Raw genomic sequence first — 26,399 nt, 5'->3', positions numbered from 1 at the left:
GTCACGAAAATTTGATGACAAATCATCTGTTTCCTGACAGATAGGCTGCACTGACTTCAAATTCCCATGAAATGTCTTTGTCCACCAGGAAGAAAAACATTCTCCTTTAAAGCCGTGATCATTCTCAAACTTCACTTCAACCCTCCATTTGCTTTAGCCTGTATTATCATTTATTTGCACTATAATTTCTCTGGATCAATTAAAGCCTGTCGCAAGATACATCTTCCTGATCATCTTCTGGGAAAAAGTAAAAAGACAGGAACTAATGAAAGGAATGAAAGCGAATGTTTCACTGTAATGATGCTGTTTTTAGAGGGTGAGAAATGAAGATCCTTTTTAAGGCTGACCTACCCCAGTTTGTTTAAAACTAAACTGAACTTGAACTGATAAACTACTCTTTTGAGATTAACCTGAGTAGTGTACATTCAGCAAAACACCGTAAATCTAAACATACCTGAATTGGAGTCAAACTTTGTCTCTGACCTGCAAAAGAAAATAAAAAGATCATAAGTTACAAGATCCGCTTCATGCCATAAAAGCCATTTGCCTCCCCCCCAGCAAATATTGCATTTAACAAGACTGCCCGTCTGCGTGTGTTAATATTTAATGCATCTGATGGCATTTGAACACAAATGATAGCTGTGATTTTTAATATTTTGGGCTTTTATAATGAACAGTTACAAAGAAGATATTCTAAAAGACAAATCACAAAATGAACACAGAAAATAGAATATAAATTTAAAACAGGATTAAATTATATTCTGTGAATCGTGACACACAGTTGTTCCTATGAAATAAATATTGTTTTAATTCATTTTCATTTTTAAAAAGTCATTAACAGGATTTAATTTATTCACGAATGTTTCCAATCTATTTTTGAAGCAGATACCGTTTCATTAATGTCATATGTATTGTATCCAATGATCTGCACTTAATTGAACAACATCCTAGGAGGGTTTTGTTTGTGTGTGTCTTCAATTTACTCACTCTGCACATAGGAATAAGTGGTTTGATTTTCTTAAAAGTGGAAAGCGGGGGGTGGAAGAGAGGGAGAGAGGAAGGGAACCAGACCTAAATTTTAACTTGTTTTAAAGTCTTTGCAAAAAGACAATGATGTGTGCATTATGCACCATTAGCTTTGGTCGTGCACTACAGATTTTTCTCTCTCTAACAAGTAGTGTTTTCTTCTAAGGGCTTAGCACTTAGCAAATGAACCCTATAACCTGTATATTTAATAAAAGAAAGAAAAAATTAGCCCTTGTGGGAACATCATGTTTCAGATATAGGTTAATAATACTTGTAAATGTAGAAGCCTTTGAAGATCTCAATTCAACTGTGGGAAAACTTAAGTTGGGTAATTACTCTCAAGATGCTGCTGATGTGCTGTCAAGCAGAATTAACCCTATGACTAGGCCTATCTACACAATCTGCTATAAAACAGCATTGTCTATATCTAGCTCTCAAACCAATTAGTGGGCATGTTCCAATCAGGTTTATATTGCCCACTAACAATCAGTGGCACACATGGTCATGGCTGTCACAGCAGGACACAAGGTCCTACCAGCAGGAGTCCTGTTAAAGGACGATATGTCGGCAGGAAAGTGCATTTCCCCAGAAGTTCTAGGGGGGAAGTACAATGTTGGATCTTTGCACGTTACATCAGGGAGAGGATGTATTTTCAGAAGTTACAGTGCTTTTTTTTTTTTTTAAAAAAAAAAAGAGTTGAAAGTCTTGCACACGCAGGTACCTGTAGATTCATTTTACAAATACTCTACATATGTTGCATAATCGGCATCATAATCCCGTACTAAGGATCTAAACTACAGCAAAAAAAAAACACCCTCAAAATCCATCCTGGTCAAAAAATGAACAAGTTTGCACAATTGGAGGAAACAGTTAAAGCCATCAGAAAGGAAACAATTCCCTTTTCCTTTCTTGCTCATTCTTCTCCTTCCCCCAGTGCTCAAGTATTTCATATTTTAAATATAGCTCAGGTGGTGAAAAGATGGAAGGGAAAAATCATAGCCTATCTTTCTAATTGATAGTGTAACACCAAAACACAGTGAAGAAAGCAAACATGTTGCTTACATGCCTTCGAAAATACCACCACCAATAACTGCCCAGGCCACCAATGCATGCCCTCGTTTGGCAGTGCATTTCAGCTTGTATTTATGCACAGGATAAAGTCCCCCCCCCCGCAAAAGGTGCATGTCCGTAACTGGGGGAATTCCACCAAGTTGAAGTCAAAGATACTGTTCCACATAAAGCTACTTACTCAATATTTTATTTACAATATTCCCCTCAAGCTGCAGGGTATCTGTCTGGACCACGCGTTCTGGCTCCTCACTACATGAGCAACGTCTCAGCTACATACATGTCTTTCAGTACAGTTGGCCTCACGATGCAAATAACAAATAAAGCTGGGGGCAGCTGGCTGGGACAGGTATCTGCTTTGTCTTTACTAGTAAATTAAACGGGTCTAGGACACGGGCAGCTATGAGCAACTGATGGACAGCGAGAAGTCAGCTCTGAACCACGCTACGGGGAAGTCAGAGACAACATATGGGTTTTACCCTCAACATCTGTTTATCTGCACAATCAACTTCTCGCTGTCTAAATTCAAGGTATTTGGTATTAAGTGGTCAAACAAGGACCCCAGTTCTCAGCCTGCAAGGGTGAAAAACTAGACAAGTGGTACCTTGTACCTGAATGCCTTGTTCATTGAATTGTTAGAAACTCTTCACACTCTGCTCGCCCCTCTGACAGGCCTCTGGCCTTGCACATAAGCCTTCAAAAGATGTCGATGCAGAATAAAAGAAGTACTGACGTTTCAATCTTCTTCAGGCAGGGAGAGTTTCCATCCCAGCTCTGTTTCAGTGTCAACCACCACATTGTCAAACCATCTCTCCATTTTTTTAAAGTAAGCTCTCAAACAGGCCCTTATAGCTATCCCTCCTTGTTTTTTAACTGACCCATAATTTACTCCCACAGTAAACCAATGCAGGGTGAAATATTTATTTCTGTTTATTCATCTGTTTTGGTTTTTTGTTTTCCTTTTTTTTTTATTAATTTGGCAACAGACATGATACCAAAAGGTTGATTAGCCTTTACTAGCACTTGACTTTTGCTGCAGACTTCTGCTGAAGTATCTCTCATGATATGGCACTGCATAGCCATGATATTGATCCACAATGCCATATGCTAAAAGCTGTGCAAGATGGGGCTGGTGACCTTTTATCCACCTTGGCATGGACATACCAGGCCCTCCATCTTGCAGCATTAACAACTGGCCCAGGGGCCAACAACTGGCCCAGGGGCCCACAAGGCTGAGAATAGGTGGGGAGAAAGGGCCGCAAGGGTCACTGGGTAGTAGAATGAGCACCAAAGCTCCACGCAGTCATAAATTACTGGACAGCAAATCAGGAAACCAATATGGGGAGATAAATGAATCGAACTTTGCCTGGCAACAGCCGAATGGCCATGAAAGAAAACGCAACACGGGAGGTAGCACTAGGAGCCACTCATGGTCATAACCTATGTCATGGTCATCATGTCACCTTGGGAAACAGTGCAAAATTCAGGGCATAGAATTACAGAAATTGTTAGAGATCTTAGAAAGGGGAGGAAAATTAAAAGTGTCTTTGGCATTGCAAATAAGCAGCAACTAGCAAATGAGAGAGAAGCACTCTGCAAGAACACAAGGTGATCTTCACGTACTTCAAGGAATGGGAAAGCTTCCAGCAGCCTCACTGGAACCAGCACTTTTCCCCTAGATCTTCCAGCGTTTACAACTTTATAGCACACTAGACAAAGGCATTAGAAACTAGTTGCACATAGGTGCTAAAAATATGCAACTAAAACAAGCCAATAAATAGAAAGAAATTAAATGCTGAAAGTAAGCTCCAAAGGGATGCTCTACTACAAACAAAAATAGTCATTCTGACTCCTTTGTATTTTCACAACCACATTAGCTACAAGAAAAAACTTCCCTGTACATTGCTTGTTATCACTGTACACATTCTGATAACCAACAACCCACCAGACAAGATGCACCCTACAGAGCCAGGCACTGACTTTGCAAGCTGTCTTTTATCATTTATTACACCGAGAGGAGAAGAAAACTAAGAAAAAGAACAGCTTCGTGCATCTTTTCTCTGATTGTGTCCCATAGGAGTACTTTAAAAGTCAGGGCATCATTCAGAAATATCTTTGGAAAGGAGTCTATATGAATAAAGAGAGCAAGGGGACATTTATAAAGTGCTTTCCATTCCCAACTGTTATATGCACACATCATATGGAAATACAAATGCTAAGTAGCTCAACTACCAAAACACAATCTGCAAGGAAATAGGGAGCTACTGGAAAGGTTTAGCTAAGGACAAGGTGCCACAATGTTTTTAAAGTTCCCAGATATAATTAAATCGAAAACAAATAATAAAATATAAGACGGTCACTTTGCCTGTCCTGTAAAGAGGTAGAGGATTTGGACCTGCACTTTTTTAAAACCATAAACCTGATATTCAGAATGCCAAGTAGTGAGAAAGAGACAGAGAGTGAAAGTGGGCATTTGGCAAATAGAGGGGAAAGAGGACTTACTGTTGCATCAAAACTGGCAATATCTTTCACCCTTCCAGATGAAGTTTTTATCAGGTTTATTTAGGTTTGGTTGAAACCCAATGAACATTGAGAACAGCCTTTGGAAGCATCACTGCTATCTCTGAAAGCACCTGATGAAACCTCTCTGATCCTTGTAACATTCCCTTTTTTGTAATAGCCAGTCTTGTCACCTGCCTTTAGGATCAGGAAAGAGGCTTTTGTCCCTTTTGTTCACAGGTATGGACATAGCCCTTCTCTCCTGAAAGCACAACCCATTTATTGGGAATGCTCACTGACCTTACTCACGAGCCCAAGCTCCAAACAGCGAGGCAAGCTTCCAGAAAGAAAAAGGCAGAAGTATTCCAATATAAAAATGAATGCCTGATGTAACTATCTAGGAATTTACAAGACCCCCACCATCAGGGAATCTGAGAAGCCCCCGAGCATTAAGAACCGAGGTGCTCCTTGGGCAGCAGAAGGAGCCGCGTGGTGGCCAGGGGACAGATCCTGGCAGTGTGAAACTCCTCATCGGCACTTCCCAGAGCTGGACGTTCACAGTGCCTCCCTCTCTTCCTCCCTCATGTGGATTCTCTGGTATAATACAATAATATATATATTATTTATAATAATATTATCTGGTATAATCTAATAATATAGTTGAACTCTTGCTCAGGTCTCCCCTCAGAGAGGGTATGAATGTGATCTCTCTCCTGATTTCATGAACGTTTTAAGAACTTAATATCTCTGAGGTTTAATATCTACTCCCTTGTCAAATTTGGCTGAAATTGGCAAGTAGATTAAATAATAAGGTTTTGTTATTAGGAAAGGATTGACACACAGACAGCATGATCCTGTGAGCCTTACTTCCTTAGGAAACCTGGCTAATGATCTATTTTTAATCTTGCTTTCCTAGACTACAGAAAAAGTTTGATTCATGGTTGATGGAAGCTGTGAGGATTTCTGTTCTGTGTATTGATGAAAAGCCAGATTCAAAAAGAATATTTTAACATCATGTTAGTTAGTGCATAGCCTGGATGAGTTCTGTCGAGAGTTTGTTTTAACACGAGGGTTAAAAATAGGTAAATATAGAAAAAAGCGAGATTAATTTTTCTGTTTGTTTTTCAGACTTTCTTTCCTTCTTCTAATCCCAACCCAAAAAACTTTCCAGAGCTCATTGCTTATATGAGAGTAGTTAAATGAATGCTCAGCATCAGCCAAGAAGCTGCAAGTTAGAGGATACAAAAAGCTCCCCGTGAGCTGATTAGGAATGTATTTGTTATGATGACTTCTATAGGACGTCTATTTGTTATGATGACGTCTATAGGACATCTACTTGTTATAATGATGTCTATAGGACGTCTATTTGTTATAATGTCGTCTATAGGACGTCTGTTTGTTATAATGCCTGTGGCTCCCCTATGTCCCACTCACCAAAGGAGTGCCCAGGGAGCACGGCCTTTTCCTGCCACAGCCCCACGGGGCAGCCTGGAAATGACGCCAACATGAGACGCGGTCAGAGCTTTTGGAAAGGGGAAGCAGTTTTCAGTAAGGACTCACTGCAGGATTTCTTGCTTGTCATGACCTCAGGACTGCCTAAACTAATCCAATTTACATCACTGATCATGGCAGAGGCAGAACTCAGGTGTGTTTAGCTGTGGAAGATGCCACGGGCTGTATTCAACAACAGCCTCACTGCAGGAATGAAATACATGCATATTGAAGGTCCATCCTCAAAGGCAGATTGAGCCTTCAGATTCCAGATGGCTCCAAGGAAGACAAGCAATGTGCTATCTTAATTTCTGCCTAGAGGATTAGGAGGAGTTAAGACAATTTGCCATCCAGCAGCTACACAGCAGACTCAAAACAAAGGCTGGTTTCAAGGCTAAACTGGTGAAGCAAGAGGAAACCAATGCTCAATGATAACAACTCTACATTTTTTTAACTCCATCAGCCTTTCTAGGGGAGAGTCACAAAAAGCTGCAGAAGCTTTTTCAAGTTTTAAGATTCTGAAGCTTCTCTGAGCTACACAAGATCCAAGATTTGGATTTGGGGTGAGAGCTGTTTGATAACGCTGCCTGCTGGCTGCTTCCTACACCAGCAAGAGCTAACTTACCCCAAATGAATTTTATTAAACAGAAGCTCCTGGTTTTGACACACAAAACCACAAGTTTTCTAAGGACACCAAGAGACGATCAGGGTGGATGAAGTTGCTCCAGTAGTTTCATTAGATCTATTAGACCTCGTTAGAAATGCTATAGCAGTTATTTCATGTAGGCTTTCCCAGCCAGATGGCCAGTATTGATTTGTCATTAGGTCTGCTCAATGGGTATAAAGACTTTTAAGAAAGCTAGAGATCTAGCCTGATGACTGAAATCTTCCCTTATGCTATGGGGAAAAGAATGGCACCACTGTAATGGCATTGCAGTATCACCCAACCATGCTTTGCTTTTGGATGTCCGAGAGATGTTGAGAGGACCAGATACAGGTCACTGAGAACTGAACGAAAACACAACATGAATATGGGTGTTGCTGTTTCTCCCAGCGCATGTACAGAACAGCCAACACCATTACCGAGAATTCCTTCCAGGAAGTAATAAAGGCAGCAGTGGGTGATTTATTGAGACTTGGCAATTCTTCCCTTGGCCCTAAAAACTGGAAACTAACACAACAATAATATTTCTTTTTTAAAGGGAAGTCATTCTTCTCGGCTTCCCAGTTCAACCCATCTATACCACACCTTTCTCACACAGCCTTGGGTATGGCAGAGAACATGACTGTCATTTATTAAATATGGAATAGTGCTCTCTTATGACAATAACACAAGCTGCAGGTTTCACTCAGGCCCTTTCTAACCTCTGCTGGTGGACAGAATGCCATTTCTGCAGAGAATACAAGATAAGTCCTTGAAGAAATAAAGTAGTTGTAAACCTTCAGATAGTCTTGGCCCTTAGAAAACGCTGAGGATCCCAGTGCAATCGGTGGCTCTCTATGAACTGATGTGGAAGCACACAACATTGCTGCAGAGGCTGCCCAGCCACCATAAACCTGGCACCCAGAGAGTGAGCACCAGCAGGCACAGTTCACAGGCACCAAGGTTCTTCCTTTGGTAGACGGGTTTTCTGTCCATGTGCTGCATCATGACGCACTCCGACCACACCAGGAGAGGTTCGGTGAAGGGGAAGCCATGAAAAAACCATGAGAGGCAAGAGGGGAAGCAGGGCTGCTGCTTTTAGCATAAGCCTGCAGCTAGAGTGGAGTGTAACACGAAGTGCAGCACAAGGGCTGGCTTGCAAAGGGAGATACTTGAGATTAGTTTATTGTCTCTCTCATTTATTGCTTTCTTTAGGCAGCTGTATGGGGATGTAGGAGACTGTCTGGCGTGAAAGTTCAGAGATAGAGTAATTAGATTCAATGGCAAGATTATGGATTTTATGCATGAGCCACCTTTGATTGTGGAAAAAGTTAAAGCATGTTCTCCATAAAGCTTGGGAGGTTTCTCATAACACTAGTACAAGTAGGTAGATGAAGAGATGTTAAATTCCTAATTGTTTCTTTTATCTTTCGTGTGATAGAGACAGAGTTCTGTTTTAAAGACGTACCAAAAACCAGGTCTTTCATCTGGAGTGTAAAATTCATGTGTTCCCTGACCTCGTGTGTCACATGGTAATGAAACAACGTAAATCAGAAATGTTAAAAGTTGAAGTTTGTTAATATTACTGCTGAAGCTCCAGTCTCTTTCCTGGTTAAGCTGACAGGTCCATAGTCCAAATATATATATTTACAGATTACAACGACATGAAGAAAAAAATTAATGGACACCCAATGAGAACCAAATGGAAATGCAAGTTTCAGATGACTATCTGGAAATTAAAAAAGAAAAAGAAAGAAAAAAAAGCTCAAAAAAACACATCCATGTATTTTAACTCGGGTGATGGACTTTCTTTGTATTGTACTACCACCTTACTCCTAAGGAAATACTTTGGTGATTTATACTCTGTGGGGAAAATTTAGCAAACAACATACATTCTGCATTCTCTTATCTATATTTCCTTCTCAGTTCTTTAGCTGTCTGGGCTGAAGCAGTCACCAAGGTACAAGAAGGTATCTTCCCTAGTTGAAGAAGTCATTATGTACTGATATTTTTGGGTGGGTGAACCAAAGTTTCTGGCCTGCCTCTTCCTGAGACTGTTGCAAAACATTTCTATTCTTCTGCATGATGACACTGAGATCTGTGGTTTTGCATGTCGTTAATTGCTATTAATTCCCGTGTTGGAGTATTTTTGAAGTGTGCAATTATTGCATTGTGTATCTTACATTCAGACCTCTGCACCACAGATCACTGAGGACAAAGACCGACACCACTCAAGGTTTGGGTGCAGAAGACAGAATTGACATCACGGCCCCAGAGCTAAAGCCAGTTTTGCTGGGGCACAGCGAATTATGCCTTCCATGGATCTTGCAGGTGGAAGGGCAGACTTATCAGTACTCCTGCTTACACTGCAGTGACTGCATGTATCCTGAAAGAGCCCCACCAGCCCTCAACCCCGAGGCTGTACCTGGCCTCACAGACAGAGTAGATGGGCCCCTGCAGCCCTCTCCATTTGTTCCTACCCCTTGACAGCTGCTTCAGCAGAATTGGCTGAACTTGATGTGGATCAGAGGTGGCGAGAGCTCAAGGTCATAAAGCAACACAAAGACTGTTGGGGAGATTGGGCTAGGGCCAGCCTTGGGACACAACGAGGAAGGCTTTTTCAGGTGCCCACTAGCCTGGGAGTTATTAAAAATAAAAAGCAGCTTCCATCTTTCCTCCTCTCTCCTCCAATCAAATCTATGGGGAGTCTCAAAGAGAATCTGAAAACAGGGACATTTCCATAAAGCTCATTTCACACAGGGAAATCCAACTCATTACCTTTAACTCAAAAAAGTCAAGACTATGCCAAAGCATACTGTGCATTTGAGATAATCACGGGTAAGTCTCCTATTGCAGGTTTTTTCCCATATTAAATGGATTGTGAAAGCAACTGGAAAGTAGTTCACATCCAGTTATGTGAACTACTGCTATCCAAATCTCACCTTACAAAAAAAAATTACTCCTTCTGCATCAGACGATAGAAAGGAAGCCAGTCTTCAAGGTACAAGGTGAAATCCTGGCTCCATTGTATTCATTTGCCAAAATTGACTTGACTTCAACAGAGCCAGGATTTCCCCCCTAAAGATTTAGCTATAGTAAGCTGGGGAACATCTAAATGGCAGAGTAGAAAAACAGGTTATGAAGCCTTTAGATCTCCATTTGTCCCCGCAAGCCAAGCACCACAGTAACACATGACGTGAGAATATTGCCTTGGCTGAGTTCATAACGATCAGTTTTCCAACTCAAAAGATTCACATTATTACTGAAGTTTCTGCAGGTAATCCTAACAGAGAAATCAAATGTAACAGAGACAAAGTGCTTCTTTCATCTTTACAGACAGTCTTTGGAGAACAACTATCGCTGCCACATCTGGTGATTCCGAAGCTACCTCAATTTTATTTTCCTTTGTAAACTACTACTGACCCAATTTTCTCTACTGTTAGTGTTATCCTGACCATCCTGCTTCATGCTGCTGTCAAGGTGTCTCTTCAAGTAGGAGGGACTGAGACAATGTGAACTGAGGGAAAAATGAGCAAGAAATGAAATTTTTCATCAGAAGGAAGACAAGTGGCCACAAGTATGAAAAAATGAATAACAACTGAAACAGTGCAGAACAATGCAGTGAGTGAGAAAATTCAATCAGCACTGCTTCTAGCACCAAACTTAGGGCAGTAATTCCCACAGTCCTTCTAAAGATTATTTTTCATGCAAGACACAAATTTTATTGTGTCTTTCTTAATCCTTGCCTCAGTTTCCAACTCAGCTCTCCATGGTCATTAATTGGGATGGGTGAAAATCTGTTAAGTAAAGTAATTTACCTGGGTTTTGTTTTCTTAACTTCTTGAATTCTTAAAAAATCAGCTACTTATTTCTCCATTATTGGATCCAATGCTGTAGCATGGATGCAGCATTGCCACCCAGGATCTAAATCTTAAAGCTGCTTGCTAGTAATGCTAACTGCCAGAACTCCATATCTATGATACTTGGCATGGCTCCATACAAAAATATATATATATTTTTTTTCTCAGTCCAACTCATTCTAATAGTGTTATCTCACTATGAAATTTGCTTATTTATTTACTATTATTTATTTATTTAACTATAAGAATAATTTTACTATAGCATTATTGATTATATTGCTTCTCTTGCATTCCTTATCAGTTTGAATTACTTAAATTATGTTATACAACTACATAAATACTGGAATATATGCAAGATTATACAGCATATAAACTAAGAGACAGTAATCTCAAAACTACAATTAGTATACTCACTTGAATAAAGGAGTTCCACAAACAACACATTTGTATATTCCTTGAGCTTTGTGATGTGTGTACTCCCCCTCAAAGGCACTGGGAAAACAATAACACTACATTTTAAAAATAAATAAAGGATTTTTTTTTAATTATTAAATTAGCAAGGACTTTAGAAAAATATTAAAGAAAAAAACAATAGTTTGCAGTTGTTTTTTATTAAATGAAGCAAATAAAGCAGGCACGGGAAAAGGGGAATGTCCTCATTAGTTTGCCTCAGGTGTTACGCATCATGCAAGAGGAAGCAAATTGTCACACAGTTTAAAGGACAGAACAACAACAAAAACAACAACAAACAAAAAAAAAAAGAGAAAAACTGGAATCTTCCTCTATTTGGTAAATGAAACATAAGTTTTCATAAACACGGATTGTTTGAAATTTAGCTTCCTCCTATGCACTTCTCTGGGTTTGCCTTTAGAAAACATTTTATTAATGCATTCAGATGCTGAGCTGGAGGTGTAAAGCTCTTGGGTGTCTGCCATTGAGCAGATAATGAAGACTCGGTGTTTGGTGAGTCCAGGATGGGCTGGCAGGGTGACAGAAGTATTGTAGCTGAAAATGAAATAATTGGTCCATGATTTCAAGCTGTGTGCGCCTTATATTTTTAGTTGAAAAGCAATATTACAGCTTTAAGGGAATATTTTTCTAAGTTAACAATCTAAGAGGCTAGGAGGTCATTCATCTAATACGAATCAGCTGTGCTAGTCCAACAAAAAGCCTATGTGCTCGGCAGCTTGTTTTTATTATCCTTTCACCCTTTTTATGAGGTCCAATTTTTTTTATAAACAGGATTTTTAAGAATGACCTAATCTCCGATTGTTTGTGCGCATTAAATCACGTCGCTGGTCCCGTACACAAGCAGGAGGGATGCGGGGCAGGAAAGCCTCGCGGCGCGGGCTGCCATCCATCCCCGTGCCCGGTCACGGTGGTGGGGGGACAGAGGGATGGGGAGGAGAAGGGATTATCCCGCTCCTTCCCGTCTGGCACATCCCATAAACGTGCTCTGTCAGGAGGAGCGCTGCCTGTTAAGCGGGACCCCATGTGTGGTAAAGAGCCCTTTCAGGTCATGAATGAAAACAAGCAGTTACATCATTAGGGCGTTTGGATCAGAGGTAAAGCCGGGGCCTTATGCCAAGTTCAGTGGTATAAATTAGACAACAAAAATGGTTAGGCCTTGGCAAGTTACCTTCGTGTTGGAATCAGCTGAGAGAGACTTTATTCACTAAAAACAGTCCTGGAAGCAAGTCCTTTTTTTCCTCCAGGATTCAGGGCTGGCTTCCAACGACTAAAGCCATGTGAGGGCAGTTATTGAAAATTTTTGACATTCCAACCACAAATGAGCCAATAAATACCTTCTCCACATGTGCTTCAAAAAGAAATTGGAGTGGGGTGGAAAAGAACTAAATTATGCTACCTTCTTTCTGCAGCCAAAATGTCTATACTTACAATGACCACCTTCAAAACTTCAGCGTCCTGGCACGGGGCCATTTCCCTCGTGGTTCTGCTTACTGTGATGTCTTCCAAAAAGTGTACCTAAACCGCTATTACTTCCACACATTTTGTAGTAAACTAAAAACAGACTCTAAACATAAGCCCCGAGACTTTATAAGACATACAGTGTTCATTAAAAGTCACACAAGACCCCTGGCCGTGGCCTCCAAGCTGCAGATGCTTGTCTTTTCGGTGGTGTTAATTTGTAGGGGTTAGTAAACAAGTGCAGAATTCCTGGGGAAAAAAAAAAATTGCTGGGAAGGATGAGGAAGCACCAGCGAGAGGAAAGGGAGAGAAGAAGGATGCCTGTGTTTCGAGGACCTCGCTCCCTTCACCCTGCCTTACCTTTCGGTCCCCTTCTCCTGAGTGACATGGTACTGCAAGGGTGTCAGCCGCTTCCTCAGCTCCTCCTGGGAAAAGACCACCTTACAGTCTTTTTTATCCCTACATGACCCTGCAAAGGGAGAGGATATGGGGAGAAGGAGCCTTTTTAGCTTAAATCCTGAATAATTGCTTTGGCAGACGGCCACAGCATAGCTTCTGCATTCACTTGTCAATGACCAGACCAGTCCCTAATGCACGAAGAATGGCTCAGCTGAACTGCAGCTGATTATTTCTTCAAATCCAAGTTTAAAAAGAATTTTGCTTGAGAGCCAGGTGATTCCACTGGAGCAGTGACAATGTGCTACAGCCAAAGCCCTTCCGTGTGTTGCGCACACAATCATTCACAAGAAAGTTACATTTCCCAACCATTAAAAAAAAATTTAAAAAGCTGCAAAAAATAACTACAACCAAAATGTTCTTTACAAGACATCTATATTGGAGACTTATGGTAATGGGCATATGATGTTCAGCCACAACATCCAACGATTTTGTTACCCCTTAAAGTAGTTCAAAATAAATCTTTAGAATTCAAACACAGTTGATTTAACTTTTAGTAGCATCCTAATCCTTTTACTTTATAACAGTAACAGTTGGATCTTTTCCCTGTTGAAGCACTGGAATAGGAGCTCTGAGGAGCAGGTCGTTTCTTTGCAACAAGAGGCACCAGGTTCAACAGTAAAGTTGCCCTGACATTTAGAGTTGCTATTGAAATTACCCGTCTTTGAAAATCCCATCTTATATTTTGCTTAATTCACACACGCAAAAAAAAAATCCAAGGAGCACATAGGGATTACTGTAAAAAAAATTTGTATAGTGCAAAAAATCACATTATGAAAGAAAAAATAATAATAAGGCTGCTTTTGAGAATGAAAACTCCTGAAGTAATAACAGAAATTACCAAATATTAAAATAATTTTGATATTCTCTTGCAAAAAATGAGCTGACACAGTACGGCAGGTAAAAAGCGCTCTAATTATGACAGTAATTAAAATACGTTACAATTAGAAATAAACAGTCCCGACAAAAATATTTTTTGCTAGTAATGTATATACACTCATAAAAAGACCAATTGTGTTCCCAAAGTAGAGGGAACAGAGCTACCCATCTGTATGTCATTTAGTACAGGAGAGGCAATGGCAGGTTTAAATTACATGGTATTGGATTGCAATTTCCTAACATTGGATGCTTTTCTGCTTTTTTACCTTGAGTCATTACTAAGGAGTGTTCATAAAAAGTAGCTTAAAGCACAGATGCTTGCAAATCATTTAAGAAAAGATGTTTCTTTCTTCCTCCCCCTCTTCTTTTCCTCATTTTTTTTAATGTGTGGGGGTGGGTGAATAGGGGAGAGAGAAAAAGAATAATGCTGTTGGTCACTACTGACTAACCCTAGGAAGTATTTTCAGGAAGAAAAAAAAAAGTAAAATTGAAAACATCTGATTGAAGTAAATAGTGCAAACATAAAAAGCTTACTAGTGAAAGAAAGGTATTGAAAAGCGACTTTATTTCATAGATTAGAAATTACTTTTGATCTAAACATTCTTAAAAACAGATTGTTTTCCACTCCGAGCCATCTCATTAGCTGAGCTGCAGAGCCTGCGTTTTAATGGCAAGCTTTGAAAGAGCGCTGCTGTATGCCTTTGTTAGCTTCAATCTTATTTGGGAGAGGGATAAAGATTTCATTCCAGTTCTCTTTGTTTGTCTTTCAAGAACCACTAAGGCAGTATTCACACAAATTTTGCAGGAATGTGCCCTGTGCCATAGCTTACAAATTATTTGGTTTTGGTGCACTTAAAGGTCACCTTCCAAATTAGCAAAATTTTCCTACATCCTGGCTTTTCAACCTTAAATGTAAATATTGTTTCCTAACTGTAAGTGAGGTTTGTTCTTTATAACATTTGGTTGCTTATTTAAAGATGTCAAACTTTGGAGGTTTTTATTCTCACAACGTGCTGGGCTCTAGGACTAATAAGTCTTTCAAAGGATAGCTAGCAGGGAAAGGAAGCATATGCATTATATAAATAACTATTGTTACGTTGCATTATGCAGTTCAGAAGGAAACTGTTTGAGAGCTGGTCTTCCATCTAATATTTCAGTATCAAAGAATTAGTCTAGAGAGCAGCCAGGAATCCTACAAACCAACACCTCTTCACTTTTAAAAATATCTTCCAACTGTTTTTTTTTTTTCTTTTCCAGAAGTTCATTTGCTCTTTAGCTATTCCAAAAAAGCAAACTAAGCATAACCCCACATTGAAAAAAAAGTTATGCAAAACATTAAATGTTTTACAGAAGAGCCAGCATTTCCTCTTTGCTCTCCTTGAATAATTTCTCATCTCTTTCAGAAATGTTCTTCAACCAGCAGGCTCACTACTATGCACAAGGAAATTTCTATATGCCACTTGATCCGTGACATAGATCAGAAGTAGGGAGCATGTTATAAAAGATTTTTCTCCATCGCTTTTAATAATTAACTGCACGTTTTACGATACAGACATGTATTTATGTCTGCAGGGGAATCTTGCTAATCTGCACGGGGGTAAACTGCAACCTGCCCCAGCAAAGGTCTCTGCGGGTTTCTGATTTAATGGAGTATACAGCAGAAAAAGCTATGGTTGCACTACAAATCAGAAAGGAAATTGCTTGGTCCAGCCCTCGGCATTAAGGAACAGCCCTCTTCAGTCAGTTGAACTTACTCCTTAACTGCTAGCAACAAAAAAGGAAGGCTCAGTAAACTGAGCGCGCTGTTTCCATACTGCCAAAGAGACAGGGAGGTAATGCAAGACTGAGCCACGACTGGAGGGTGGAAGGATCCATTATCTGAATCGTGGCTAGCCTACAAGCCTTGAGAAAATGCAATAAATCTTAAAAATGGCAGGACGGGATTCTGGTAATGGAGTCCTTCAGTTGGGAAGAAACTACCATGCAAGGGGGACAAAAACACTCAACCTGCGGTACGAGATCGGCCACCTCCGTCTGGGAACCTCCTTTACGGGGTATACGGGAGGTCTGCTCCAGTCAGGTCTGCCTCTACCTGGTGTGGGGACAACATAAAGCTACCCACATCTGTGTGCAGCTACGAGGGAAGCTGAGACAGGTCAAGCTGCTAGTAAACCCATTGGGTTGTTAAAGAAGGGAATAAAGGTGGCCCTGAGTGCCTTCCTCGCTCTGGTTCCCCAGAGGAGGGACCCAATGTGGCCTTGTGGGAAGGGGTCCCATAGGCAACAAAACCCTCCAGGGTGACTCTGGCCTGAAGCAAGGTTCTCCACTCACTTGTAAATGGTACTGCTCGAGGCAGGAGCCGTCAGTTTTGCACCAGTGTGATTACATTACAAAGGTAAGGCTAAATTAAATAAGCCTAATTAATTAAGTGAAGATAAGCGAGTTTGGATTCATTTGGTCTATCTCTGGACTCCGAATGGGACCTAACTTGTTCTCCAGCGGCGATGCGCTCCCAGCAGTGCCTTTCGAGGAGCTGGGGACAGCTCTGCCTCTGACCCAGAGGCTCCAGCCAGATCCTGCTGTTAGGAGCGGGGAAGGCAGACTTCCAAGCGCAGACCAAATGCCATTTATTATCATTTTCTTCTGCTGCACAATTCACCCTCTCCTCTGAGAGACATCTTTTCCTCCAATGCACGCACAGATTCTGCTGCAAGATCCGAGTCCAGATGAAATCTTTCCCATCAGCGCACCGTAGTGTGCCTGTTCTCCTTGGTGTTCCTTGGGAAAGCAGCAACGCACAACCCTTCCAAAGCAGACACCAACTTTTCCACTTCAGGCCACCTGCCTTCAGCCTCTTTCCAGCAGTTCCAGCAGTGCTAAAAGCTTCTGGGATCTTGGAGCAGGATGGAAAGCCTCTCAAAGACAAGGCCAGGCTCACAGATCTTAATGCATAAACATAAAAAAAAGAGTTCAGGAGGGTGAGGCAAACAAAACCAGAAACACTTCTTGAGCCTTTGTGGCATTCCTGTACTTAAGAATGGCTTTTCTGAAAAGAAATGCGATGTGTGCTGCAATTTACTATTCACCCACAGACCACGGGCATTTTAGAGTTCAGCTCTGGAGTCTGGAGGCCTTCCCTATAAAAATGAAGTGAACAGAAAGTATTTGCTGGGTGTTGACCTGATAATGAAGACATCAAGCATCTCACCTCACATATAAATTCTGATTTCCATCGACCTTTTCAGACCTGTGGTTCGTAGTGCTGACGAACAAGTGCCATTTCCTTCAATACCACCGATCGCAAGGAAACGAGCAACTAGATACGTCCAGGCAGACTGACACGAGTTAGCAGACCATTACTCCTCACCACTCAGCCCTTCACCTGCTCCGGTGTGCCGCAGGGTGTCGAGCAGTGTCTGACGTGCCCTGAAATACCTTGGCGCTTTGCCTGATGGCTTTCCTTCCTTACATCGTCTTTTGAACCGTCCTAATGATTTTCTCTTCTGTCTTGTTGCTTCCCATCACCACAAAATGAACTCAGCTTTTCAGCTTCATGGAGGACACGGCATACATTTTCCTCTTCCTACGTATGCTTATGTTCCACCAGCATTAATGGACATTACAGTCATGCACCGAGCACATGCCATTAAGACTTCCTGAATTAAATACAGCAAGATCAAATGTTCCAGCAGAGCACAGCCATATAATAAATTGGGCTTTCCGTTTTCAGTACTACTCCTTTTAATATAACTGAGCATTTTTTTAGGGGCCTTGCAGCACGTTTTGTTATTCATACACTACCACAGCCCCAGTCCTGCAATGTGACCTGTGTGGGCAGACCCCGGAGAATATGCATAGCTCCGGCAACTACAGAAGGGTCTGTGAATGCAAGTAAACCCGGCTCCAAGCATACATCTCCCTGCTTCCCACAGCCCATCCCTCCGCAAGTGGGTTGGACCTTACTCATCCACAGTAAATTATCTCACACTGATGCTAAGAGGAATCCTGCAAGGTTAAAAAATATTCATGTACGTTACTTTACACAAATACCCTTACAGATGATATCACTAACACCCAGGTTTATTAAAATTGGAATCTCTCATTTTTATTCTTTTAAATTTTGTTTACACAGTTCATGCTGCTTGTTTAGAGTTTTGCCTCTCTCTCCCCGCTTAGGAAAAGGAGGATGGACGGCTCTGTTTCACTTCTGTTTAGTCTGCCCTCTGCAGCCTTTAGTCTGTAGCCTACTGCAAACAAACCGGGAACTGCTGGTCTAGTTAACAAAAATTAAAAAGGAAAACAACTCTTGGAAATGCAAATCAGTGCAAACAGTTGGGTTAGCCTGTAAATTTGAATGCTATGTTTTACAAAACCCTGTATTTGATGTCATACATCTTTATGTACTCCCATCACAAGCCATTTTAAATCATCTACGCATGCTGCTGCCTAGGAGAAATCCTACAAAAGAACTTGGAAAAAAATGGGAGGTCAAGTTTAAGCAAAATCCAGACTTGGTAATTAAAGAAACCCTGTAAACATTTTACACATTGAAAGACTGATCTGTGGTTCTTCTCTGAAGGATGGCTCCTTTGCTTTCTTGCTGTAGGTAGCTAACTCCCACCCGCTGCTGAAATACCATTTGCAGTTTTATGCAAGCATTAGGACTAATGGGGCGAAGACCATTTCCACTACATTGTGCGTTGAGAATCCAAAAGCTGGGTACCAGGACAACAGCTAAAATTTTGGGTCAAATGCCAGGTTCTTGTCTTACAAGAACAACACCAAAAAATTTTCCGTCTTTAAAAAAAATGGTTTGCTTAATACCCAGGAGGGTCACAGGGCCACAAGTGAAGGGCAAGCCAGCTCTGCGCAAATTCGCAACCTTCCCATGCAATCGAGCAGCAGAGCCAACAAGTGTTTTTTTTTTCACCTGGTCATCAGCATGGCTGCTGGTTTGTACAGATGTAAGTATTCCAAGTCACCATCAGAGATCTACCATGTAAGACAACAACTTTCCAGAGCACTTAAGGAACAAGCCCCAAAGTGCCAACTAAGGTGGCTCCACCACCGTACGCTCATTTTCCTGCGGGCACAGCGGTTGCCTTGCTGCTCCCCCAGAGCCGTGAGGGCCTGTGCCCCAGGCTACGTGGCCACGGCAGCTGGTGGTCCGCCAGCCAAGGAGACATTCCCTGGAAAAGGAATCCAAAGCTGCCTGCCCTCCCTGCGAATGTGAAAAACATTCAACAGAGGATGGAAGTGTTTTGCACAGTGGGAAAGAAAAGCAGTTCCATTTGTCCTCTCCAGGGACAACCTCGACTCTACCTCCTTATCTTGCATGAATACAATCCACGGCATTGCCAGCCCCGGCCCCACAACCTCTTCAGCTGCAGGTACCGAGCACTCCAGTGTCCGCTTGTGCTGGTGCAGGGGGGCAGAACTGCCCTGGGGCTTTCCGAGCTCCCAGCTTGCCCAGGACAGCAGCAATGGCAGTGATGGCAGCATGCAGCGATGGCAGCATGCAGCAGCTGCTCAGCAGTGGCTGGAGAATAGAAGCACCTTCAATATCGTGGAGAAAATCCTTGTGGCATTAGAAGCTGCCTGTCTGCTGTGATGGCTGAAGATGGGGCACAGGGCAGCTAAGCTCTTTGCCTTGCTCTCGGATGCAAACCAGGCGAGACAAGATCAAGATCTACGGGTACAGCAGTAGGGGCGGGAGCGTTTATAATGATGGATTTCTCTTCCTCTCTCCCCTATAGATAAAGAGACTTTTGTTTTGCTGATATGAGCCTAGCACCTTTCACAGGCACTACATTTGTTTAAATTAAAAACAAGAAAGGCAGAGACACTGAGCACTCTGTATCTGGTCAGTAGATTTCTGTCAGAATCAATAAATGGGGGCACAACATATGGAAAGGCATTTTATTAACGGCAGAATTAAGCTGAATTTAATAAGAGTGCTTTATGCTACCTTTTGCATTTAAAATATTTCAGTGAGCCATCAAAATAAGTTTATTCACACGGCTTTAATAAAGGTTTAACCCTGCAGCGGAAACAATTAAAAAGTCAGCATTTGCCAGCGGTTACCGCAGTGGTGTGTAGCTTATTGTAGCATTCAGGCTGTTGCTAAATCCTCCTGCTGCTTCCTCCACAATAGTGATGTGTGGCCTGTGAAATGAGCACTGCGTTTCAAGACCCAAGGTGCCGCCGCCTATGCTTGGGCTGGGGGTGGAGGAAAGGAGCGGGGTGGGGGAGGTCCCTGCTCTCCTCCAATTCCAAACGGCAGCCCCGACCTCACCCCGTGAAGAAGTCGGCTGCCTCCGGCCGTGCTTCTAGAAGGGCCCTGTTAGCAAAGAGACAGCCAAGAGACAGCAAAGGGCACAGAGACCAGCGGGCACAGCCATGTCCTGGCCTCTGTTCCTGCAGCGCCGAGCACCGCGGGCAGGACGGGCTGCGATGTGCTCTGGCTCTTGCTCTGCTGTGGCCACCACAGCAAAAATATTGTAGCCCCCTTCCCTCTCAACGGACCGAGGGTGGAGGAGCAGCCAAAAGGGTTGGCAGTTGCCAGCTTCTCTCCCTAGTGGGCCTCCTGGGCCTCCCTATGGTTCCATACGATGTAGGCCGGAGCAGGGCACCTCCGTTCCCCAGCCCCTACCCAGCAGGGTTTCTTTTGCAAGAAATGGCCAGATGAGGCACAGGTTTTGCTTGGAACCAAGACCAAGCATTTTCTTCTTCTCACCCACCGCTGGGATGCAATTTCTCCCTACTCCTCGTTCCCCCCCCCCCCCCTCCCCGTTCACCCCCTGTGCTGTAGCAACCCGTGGTGCACCTAACAGCTGACTTCTGGCAGCCTCTGTGCCTCCCAGGCCTGATTCCTGCTCCATACCCTCGAGGCCCTCTCCATGTGCCATCCAGTTCCCTGCAGGCACATCCCCTGGGTGACCCACTGGATCACCTCCTCCATCGCTTCCGAGCACGTTCTGGCCAACTTGAGGGTTAACATCATAACCATCCCCCAAAATTGCACCTTTTCTTGCTTGCCCTCCTCCAGCTTTTCACCAGATAAGATCTCCTTCCTCTTTGTGTGCTGTCATCTCTCCTTTACATCACATTCTTCTGTTCGTTATGCACTCCTCGGAGGAAGGACAAAGCTGGGAGTTGCTTTTAATCCAAGGAAAAAGGGTAAAGGCAGCCCTGAAAGGGCTTCTCAGACCTCCTGTTAGACACTCATAACTAAAAGAGCAGCTTTTCACTGGAGCCTTTAAAACACAGAAACCCAGTTAGTGCTGGAACGTCACCTTTCACATCCATCTTTTACATTACATTTCAGCAAAAAAAGCAGAGAGCCCGAGCTGCACAGGGCACAGCAATGGAACAGAGGAAATTTATGAGCTCCCAGAATTAAAACATTCTTGCAAGAAAGGCAAAAATGGCTTGTGGTGGGTCCTTTACGGGAGCGGGGAGGGAAAGCAAATGACCTTAAGAGATCCTTCAGGGAATACATCAAGGAACTGGCTCTGTGCACAGGGTTGGGAGCACACGAAACTTCTCATCCCGTGGTACTCAGCACCACAGAACCCCTGAGAAGCCCCTGTCCAGACGAGGCACAGGCAGAGCCTCCGGGTAAGGGAGAGAATGAGGAGGAGAGCAAAACTCAGCATGAATGAGGAGTTAAAAAGGGGGCAAAAAAGGGTACACACCCTGGAGTAAAAAAAAAAAAAAAAAGGTACATTAACAACGGATTTCTGGTCTTCTGTATCATTCTAATCTTTGCAAGCATCAGGCATCATAAGAGCATCACTCCCATTGAAATATCTACAAATAAATTTTGTTTTAAACTACATTAAATAAAATTTTGTAGACTGAATACTATTGTACAAAATAAACATTTGTAAGTACAAGATAGTTTTTTTTAAGCAATACCAACATTGAATATAGTTCCATTCAAACAGCTACACAAAGGTAATTTTTTAAACCATTCTCAAGCCATTCAAAAACTATAACTTTATGCTCTATTATGATAAAGCAGCATTCTATGGTCATTATTACCACTAAGAAGCAAAAGAGGCATACAAACACGTTTATGTATTAATGGCACATGAACAGCTTTACATGCTATTTGCTATTGTGCTCACATAGTGCACGTTCAAGCATTTATCAAACTGGCAATTCTTATAATCCCCGGGAGGGAGTGAACCAGGTAATTTGTAAGACTGTATTTTAAGTTTAAAAGAAATTCCAAACTGATATTTGCTATTCTTAAAATTATTATTATTTAATTAGCTTCATTGAAATGAGTTTTGATTTTTGCCCCCCAACCAGTTCTGAGAAACAAGAACATCCATCTGAGACCTTGTATGACACATGTAAGCCCAGAGCAAATTTTTACATTCAAGTTATAAACCCCAGAAAATAGGGATTTATAACAAAAACATTGACAGCCATTTAACCATAGCCATACTAGAGGGTATTGTTATACAACGTATCAGTCTCACTTTTATTTTCTTTCAGATCATGCGAAGAGCCATCTGTAATAGTACGTCTCTGGTGATACAAATTACGGAAAGCTATGGGAAAGTTAAAACATTCATTATGGAAATTACATCTCTGAACATACAAACATACAATATGAAACTTTTTCAGATATAGCTTAAAACACACAAAGTTTAAAAGCAACTAATGCTCTTTGAACACACTAGACTAAGGTCTTTTCTTGACTTTTCATTGCTGAGGCCAGATCTGGCAAACACTACATGCACAGATAATTTCACTGACATGAGCAGTTTGAGAGTTCAGAGGGACAAACGCATAGGAATAAGTCATGTATGTAGCTGTTTGCAAGATCTGCTCCTAAAAGTAATCCTTTATGTTAACAAGATTACTACTAAAAGTCCAGTTCTGAGAGTCAGTAATTTTCTGTTCACAAGCTATTCATTTCAATTTTATGGAAAGACATTATACTGAAACTTGGAATTAACAACGGTTTAATAAAACAAATTATGAGAAACTATACCATATATATTTATTTAATAAAGACTTACACCATATGCCCAGCACCATCTTCATACAGATGTGTTGTATCTTAATCTAATCCTAGAAAAGCATGGTTTCCTACTAGCAATTAAACACTTCACAACAACTTAATATTATCTAGGACTTTATTATTTCATACAGGTCCTGGAAAAAAATACCAAGTCTACTCATGTAATGTTTTCATTATTACTTTTGCTTAATTTTACAAATACCGTAATTTTCTTCGATCTACAGGAGAAGCAAAGCCAAATTATCTCATGCAAAAATGTGACGTAAGCAGCACAACATTCAGTGTTAAAGAAATAAAGGAGATTTTTTAAGAAATGAGAATCCATAATAATTAAAAGACACAGCAAAGCAAAATAAGGTATCTCTTTACTTTATATCTTGGTGGTCTGCTACAGAAAACATATGTACATGGAATCTGCATAATCATTATTTGTATCAGTTACTTGCTGGTATGCGCTGAAGCAGCTGAAGTAGCTTTTACAATAAAAATGTTGTATTTGTTGTTGTGTTTAAAAAAAAAAAAAAAAAGGATTTAATTTCTGTGAACTAAATCCTGGCAGGTGCTGAATGCATCCTACATTTCCAAAGAAATTTAAAGCATTCAGCTGTAATACAGATCGCTCAAGAAGTGACACTTCTAAATGACACAAAGAATAACAGAGCTGCAATCATTGCTGGAAATGAGATCTCAAAGCAAGGTGAACAGAGTTTGTGTACGAGCACAGCTTTACATGATTTTTCTCAATGAAGAAAAAATTCTTTTCCTAAAATACTCCTAAATGTTCATGAGGTCTCAGGGCGTACTTTAGGTATGAATGACTCCTAAATGGGAAGCTTTTCATATAGTTCAGGGTGTGCAAAACCACATGTGCTTGGTGCCATCTGCTGGGCCTGCAGGGCTATGGCCAGCCTCCGCAATGCCTGCTTAGGGCAAACCATGCGCTGGCTGCGCACATATTGAAACGTTTAGTCCTAACTTCAGAAAAGAAATATTTTTAAAATACAATTTGGAAGAATGCGTCCACACCGCAGGTGCTAATATACAAATGGAGAAAGAGCAAGTATAAACACTTCTCTGTCCCAACTATTAATTCGGTTTACGAGTAGTCCAGCACAACTCACACGTGCTTGCAAAAGTGTCTCAAGGAAGAGAAAGGTCACCCCTATTCTAAGATACTTCTTAACATCATGTCATTCATTTAACTTGCTTCTGATCTACCAATATGACTGTTTGTTAAATATAAAGTAAACATTACATGGCACCATTTTGCTCCCTGCAGGATGGTCAGAGGTACCATTACAAGCACAGAAACTGAAAGGACACTTTCTCATTGAAGTCCTTGTCCTGTAAATATTTAACTGCATGGAATTTGAAAGTGTGCTAGGATGCCCAATGCACAGCTAGGCAGTGTTTGTCTCAGCCAGAGCCTTTGCCTTGGTATCTAAGCTCAAGGATGAAACCCCTGCCAGCACCTTGCTCCCTTACACTAAAGGGACAGGGGTTCCAGAGGATGAGCAAGTCTCCTTTCATATCAAATTTTCCATAGAGGCAGAAGCAGACAAAACTGCACCATTTCAGACTTGGAGGATACGTGGCCTGAAATGATATGGTTGCAGAGCTGCAGTTCACACAGAAGTGGATGGTGGGAAAAGCATTAATCCAGTGTAATGGTTGAAAAAAAGTCATGAGAACTTGGGGCGTTTTCTGTATACTCAAAAGTTGAAGTCACAGTGGATTGTGGCACTTAAACAGATGTTGTCTCTCGATCTCATTCCCATGTTTAATCTGATACATGCTATACCATTTACTTGTAACCCCCTCAGTACACCACACACAAAAAACAAACCAAAGACAAAGCAAGCCTACATTAATTTATAAGCAGCTGGGGAATTTAGATTACTCTTAAAATATGTGAGATATGTGATTGTATATTATTCCACTGTTAGCAGATGAATTTTGGTTTAGAAAATACATATATATATATATATATACATATATTATATATATATAAAAGTAGTTAGCCAGTGGAACTCAGTCTATTAATGTTTGCACAGTTATGGATCTAATGGACAGGAATAAGCAACTGCGCTACTAGCTTTTTATTCCAAAATGTGACCACTGGCTTATGCCGGAAAAATTATTTGACAAAGTAAAACAGGTACACAATAGAAAAACCTCCTACAGGCTGCGTTCCTAGCTGACCAGCTTTGAGATCCCCTTTTCAGAGCAGGGACAAAATGGCCAGCAGACCAACTGCCTCCTTTTTAAGGTAGACACCGGCGATGTGAGCGCACATCAAAAGGTGCATAACAAGGGCTAAGGAAATTTGCTTATCCTATATTTTTAGGATTTTAAATTTGGCTCAGCAGCAAATAGAACAGGAAACAAAGGTCAGGCTGACACAATGTGGGCTATTCTCTCTCTTCCTCAATATGTGTTTGCAGCTCCTATCTAGGTTAACGGGAGTTTTGTGCACATGTGGGGGAAAACAGAACACAAATGCTGCAAAAATTGGACTCAGATTTAGTTCAAATAAAGTGTAATCAGCTTTAGAAAATCCATCAGCTTGAAAACTGATGTCTTATCACTGAAAAAATCTTTAGAACATCACCTCCATATGCTTGTTAAGTACAGCTCTGGAAAAAAGTGCTTAGAACATTTTGCACCCTTATGAAACAGTTGTGAGTGCAGTACACACACCCAAGCTGGTTCTTATTTGATGTTTCAAATACTGATCAGCCAGAATGGTATCTTTTTTTATTTGGGTGTCAAGAAAATTCCTAGTAACATTCAAAATTCACTCACCGTAGCTTTTATTTTCTCTCACATACCCACGTACACTGACATTACTGGGCAGATATTACAGATACTGTTTTTGTCTAAGTGAAATACAAAATACTTAGGTTTAAGGTATTAATTGTATAACCAATTTATAGAGATGGGGTCTTATGGCAGCCTTCACAGACCTAACAGCAGACCTTGGACATTACACGAGAAGTGCAGCTGCATCTGGGCATTAGGTTGCATGTTCCCATTTAGTTATTTACTTATCTGGAGAAGTGTCTTGTAACTAAAGAATATGCTGTCAGAGGAAAGAAAGAATTACATTTTAAATTCTGTGCACTTGTACATAATTTTCAGTGCATACATATTTAATTCATACTAATAATTTAAAAATACTAATAATGCTAAATACTAATTATACTATACTAATAATACCAAAAATACTAATAAAACATACTAATAATTTTAAAAGGGACATGTTGAGTGCAACTACAGCACACTTCTAAAGATTTTGCAAAAATTCTTAAGTCATCTGATTTAACAGCAATCCATATGCTAAATTCTGTTAAGCATCTTTTTTAAAAATTTATAAATGGTATTAAAGAGAATTGATCTTCAGTTAATTCCACTGCTTTTGCCAAGAATGAGGAAAATAATAAAAAAAAAAAAAAGAGAGATAATTCACTGGACAAGGAAGATGGACAGCATTGCCAAGCGTTCTAAT

The 26,399-nt window shown here is 41.1% G+C and overlaps 1 protein-coding gene across 5 annotated transcripts in view; it reads right to left on the bottom strand.

The window, feature by feature from the left end:
- Window positions 1–26,399, bottom strand: part of MSRB3 (methionine sulfoxide reductase B3) — an 84,756-nt gene that overhangs the window by 38,960 nt on the left and 19,397 nt on the right. For 2 of the 5 annotated variants that reach the window (XM_035543871.1, XM_035543872.2), the window contains 4 exons: window positions 22,344–22,415; window positions 12,877–12,985; window positions 11,002–11,079; window positions 455–483 (listed from right to left, as the gene is read on the bottom strand). In XM_035543871.1, coding sequence (XP_035399764.1) covers window positions 455–483; window positions 11,002–11,079; window positions 12,877–12,985; window positions 22,344–22,415 — 288 coding nt within the window. The remainder of the gene's footprint in view (window positions 1–454; window positions 484–11,001; window positions 11,080–12,876; window positions 12,986–22,343; window positions 22,416–26,399) is intronic. The other 3 variants (XM_035543870.1, XM_035543875.1, XM_050709740.1) reach the window with 2 other exon arrangements.

This window comes from Cygnus atratus, chromosome 1, assembly GCF_013377495.2.
Source record: "Cygnus atratus isolate AKBS03 ecotype Queensland, Australia chromosome 1, CAtr_DNAZoo_HiC_assembly, whole genome shotgun sequence".
NCBI lineage: Eukaryota > Metazoa > Chordata > Aves > Anseriformes > Anatidae > Cygnus > Cygnus atratus.
The sequence above is the reverse complement of the archived record's forward strand: the minus strand, read 5'-3'. Positions and strand labels throughout refer to the sequence as shown.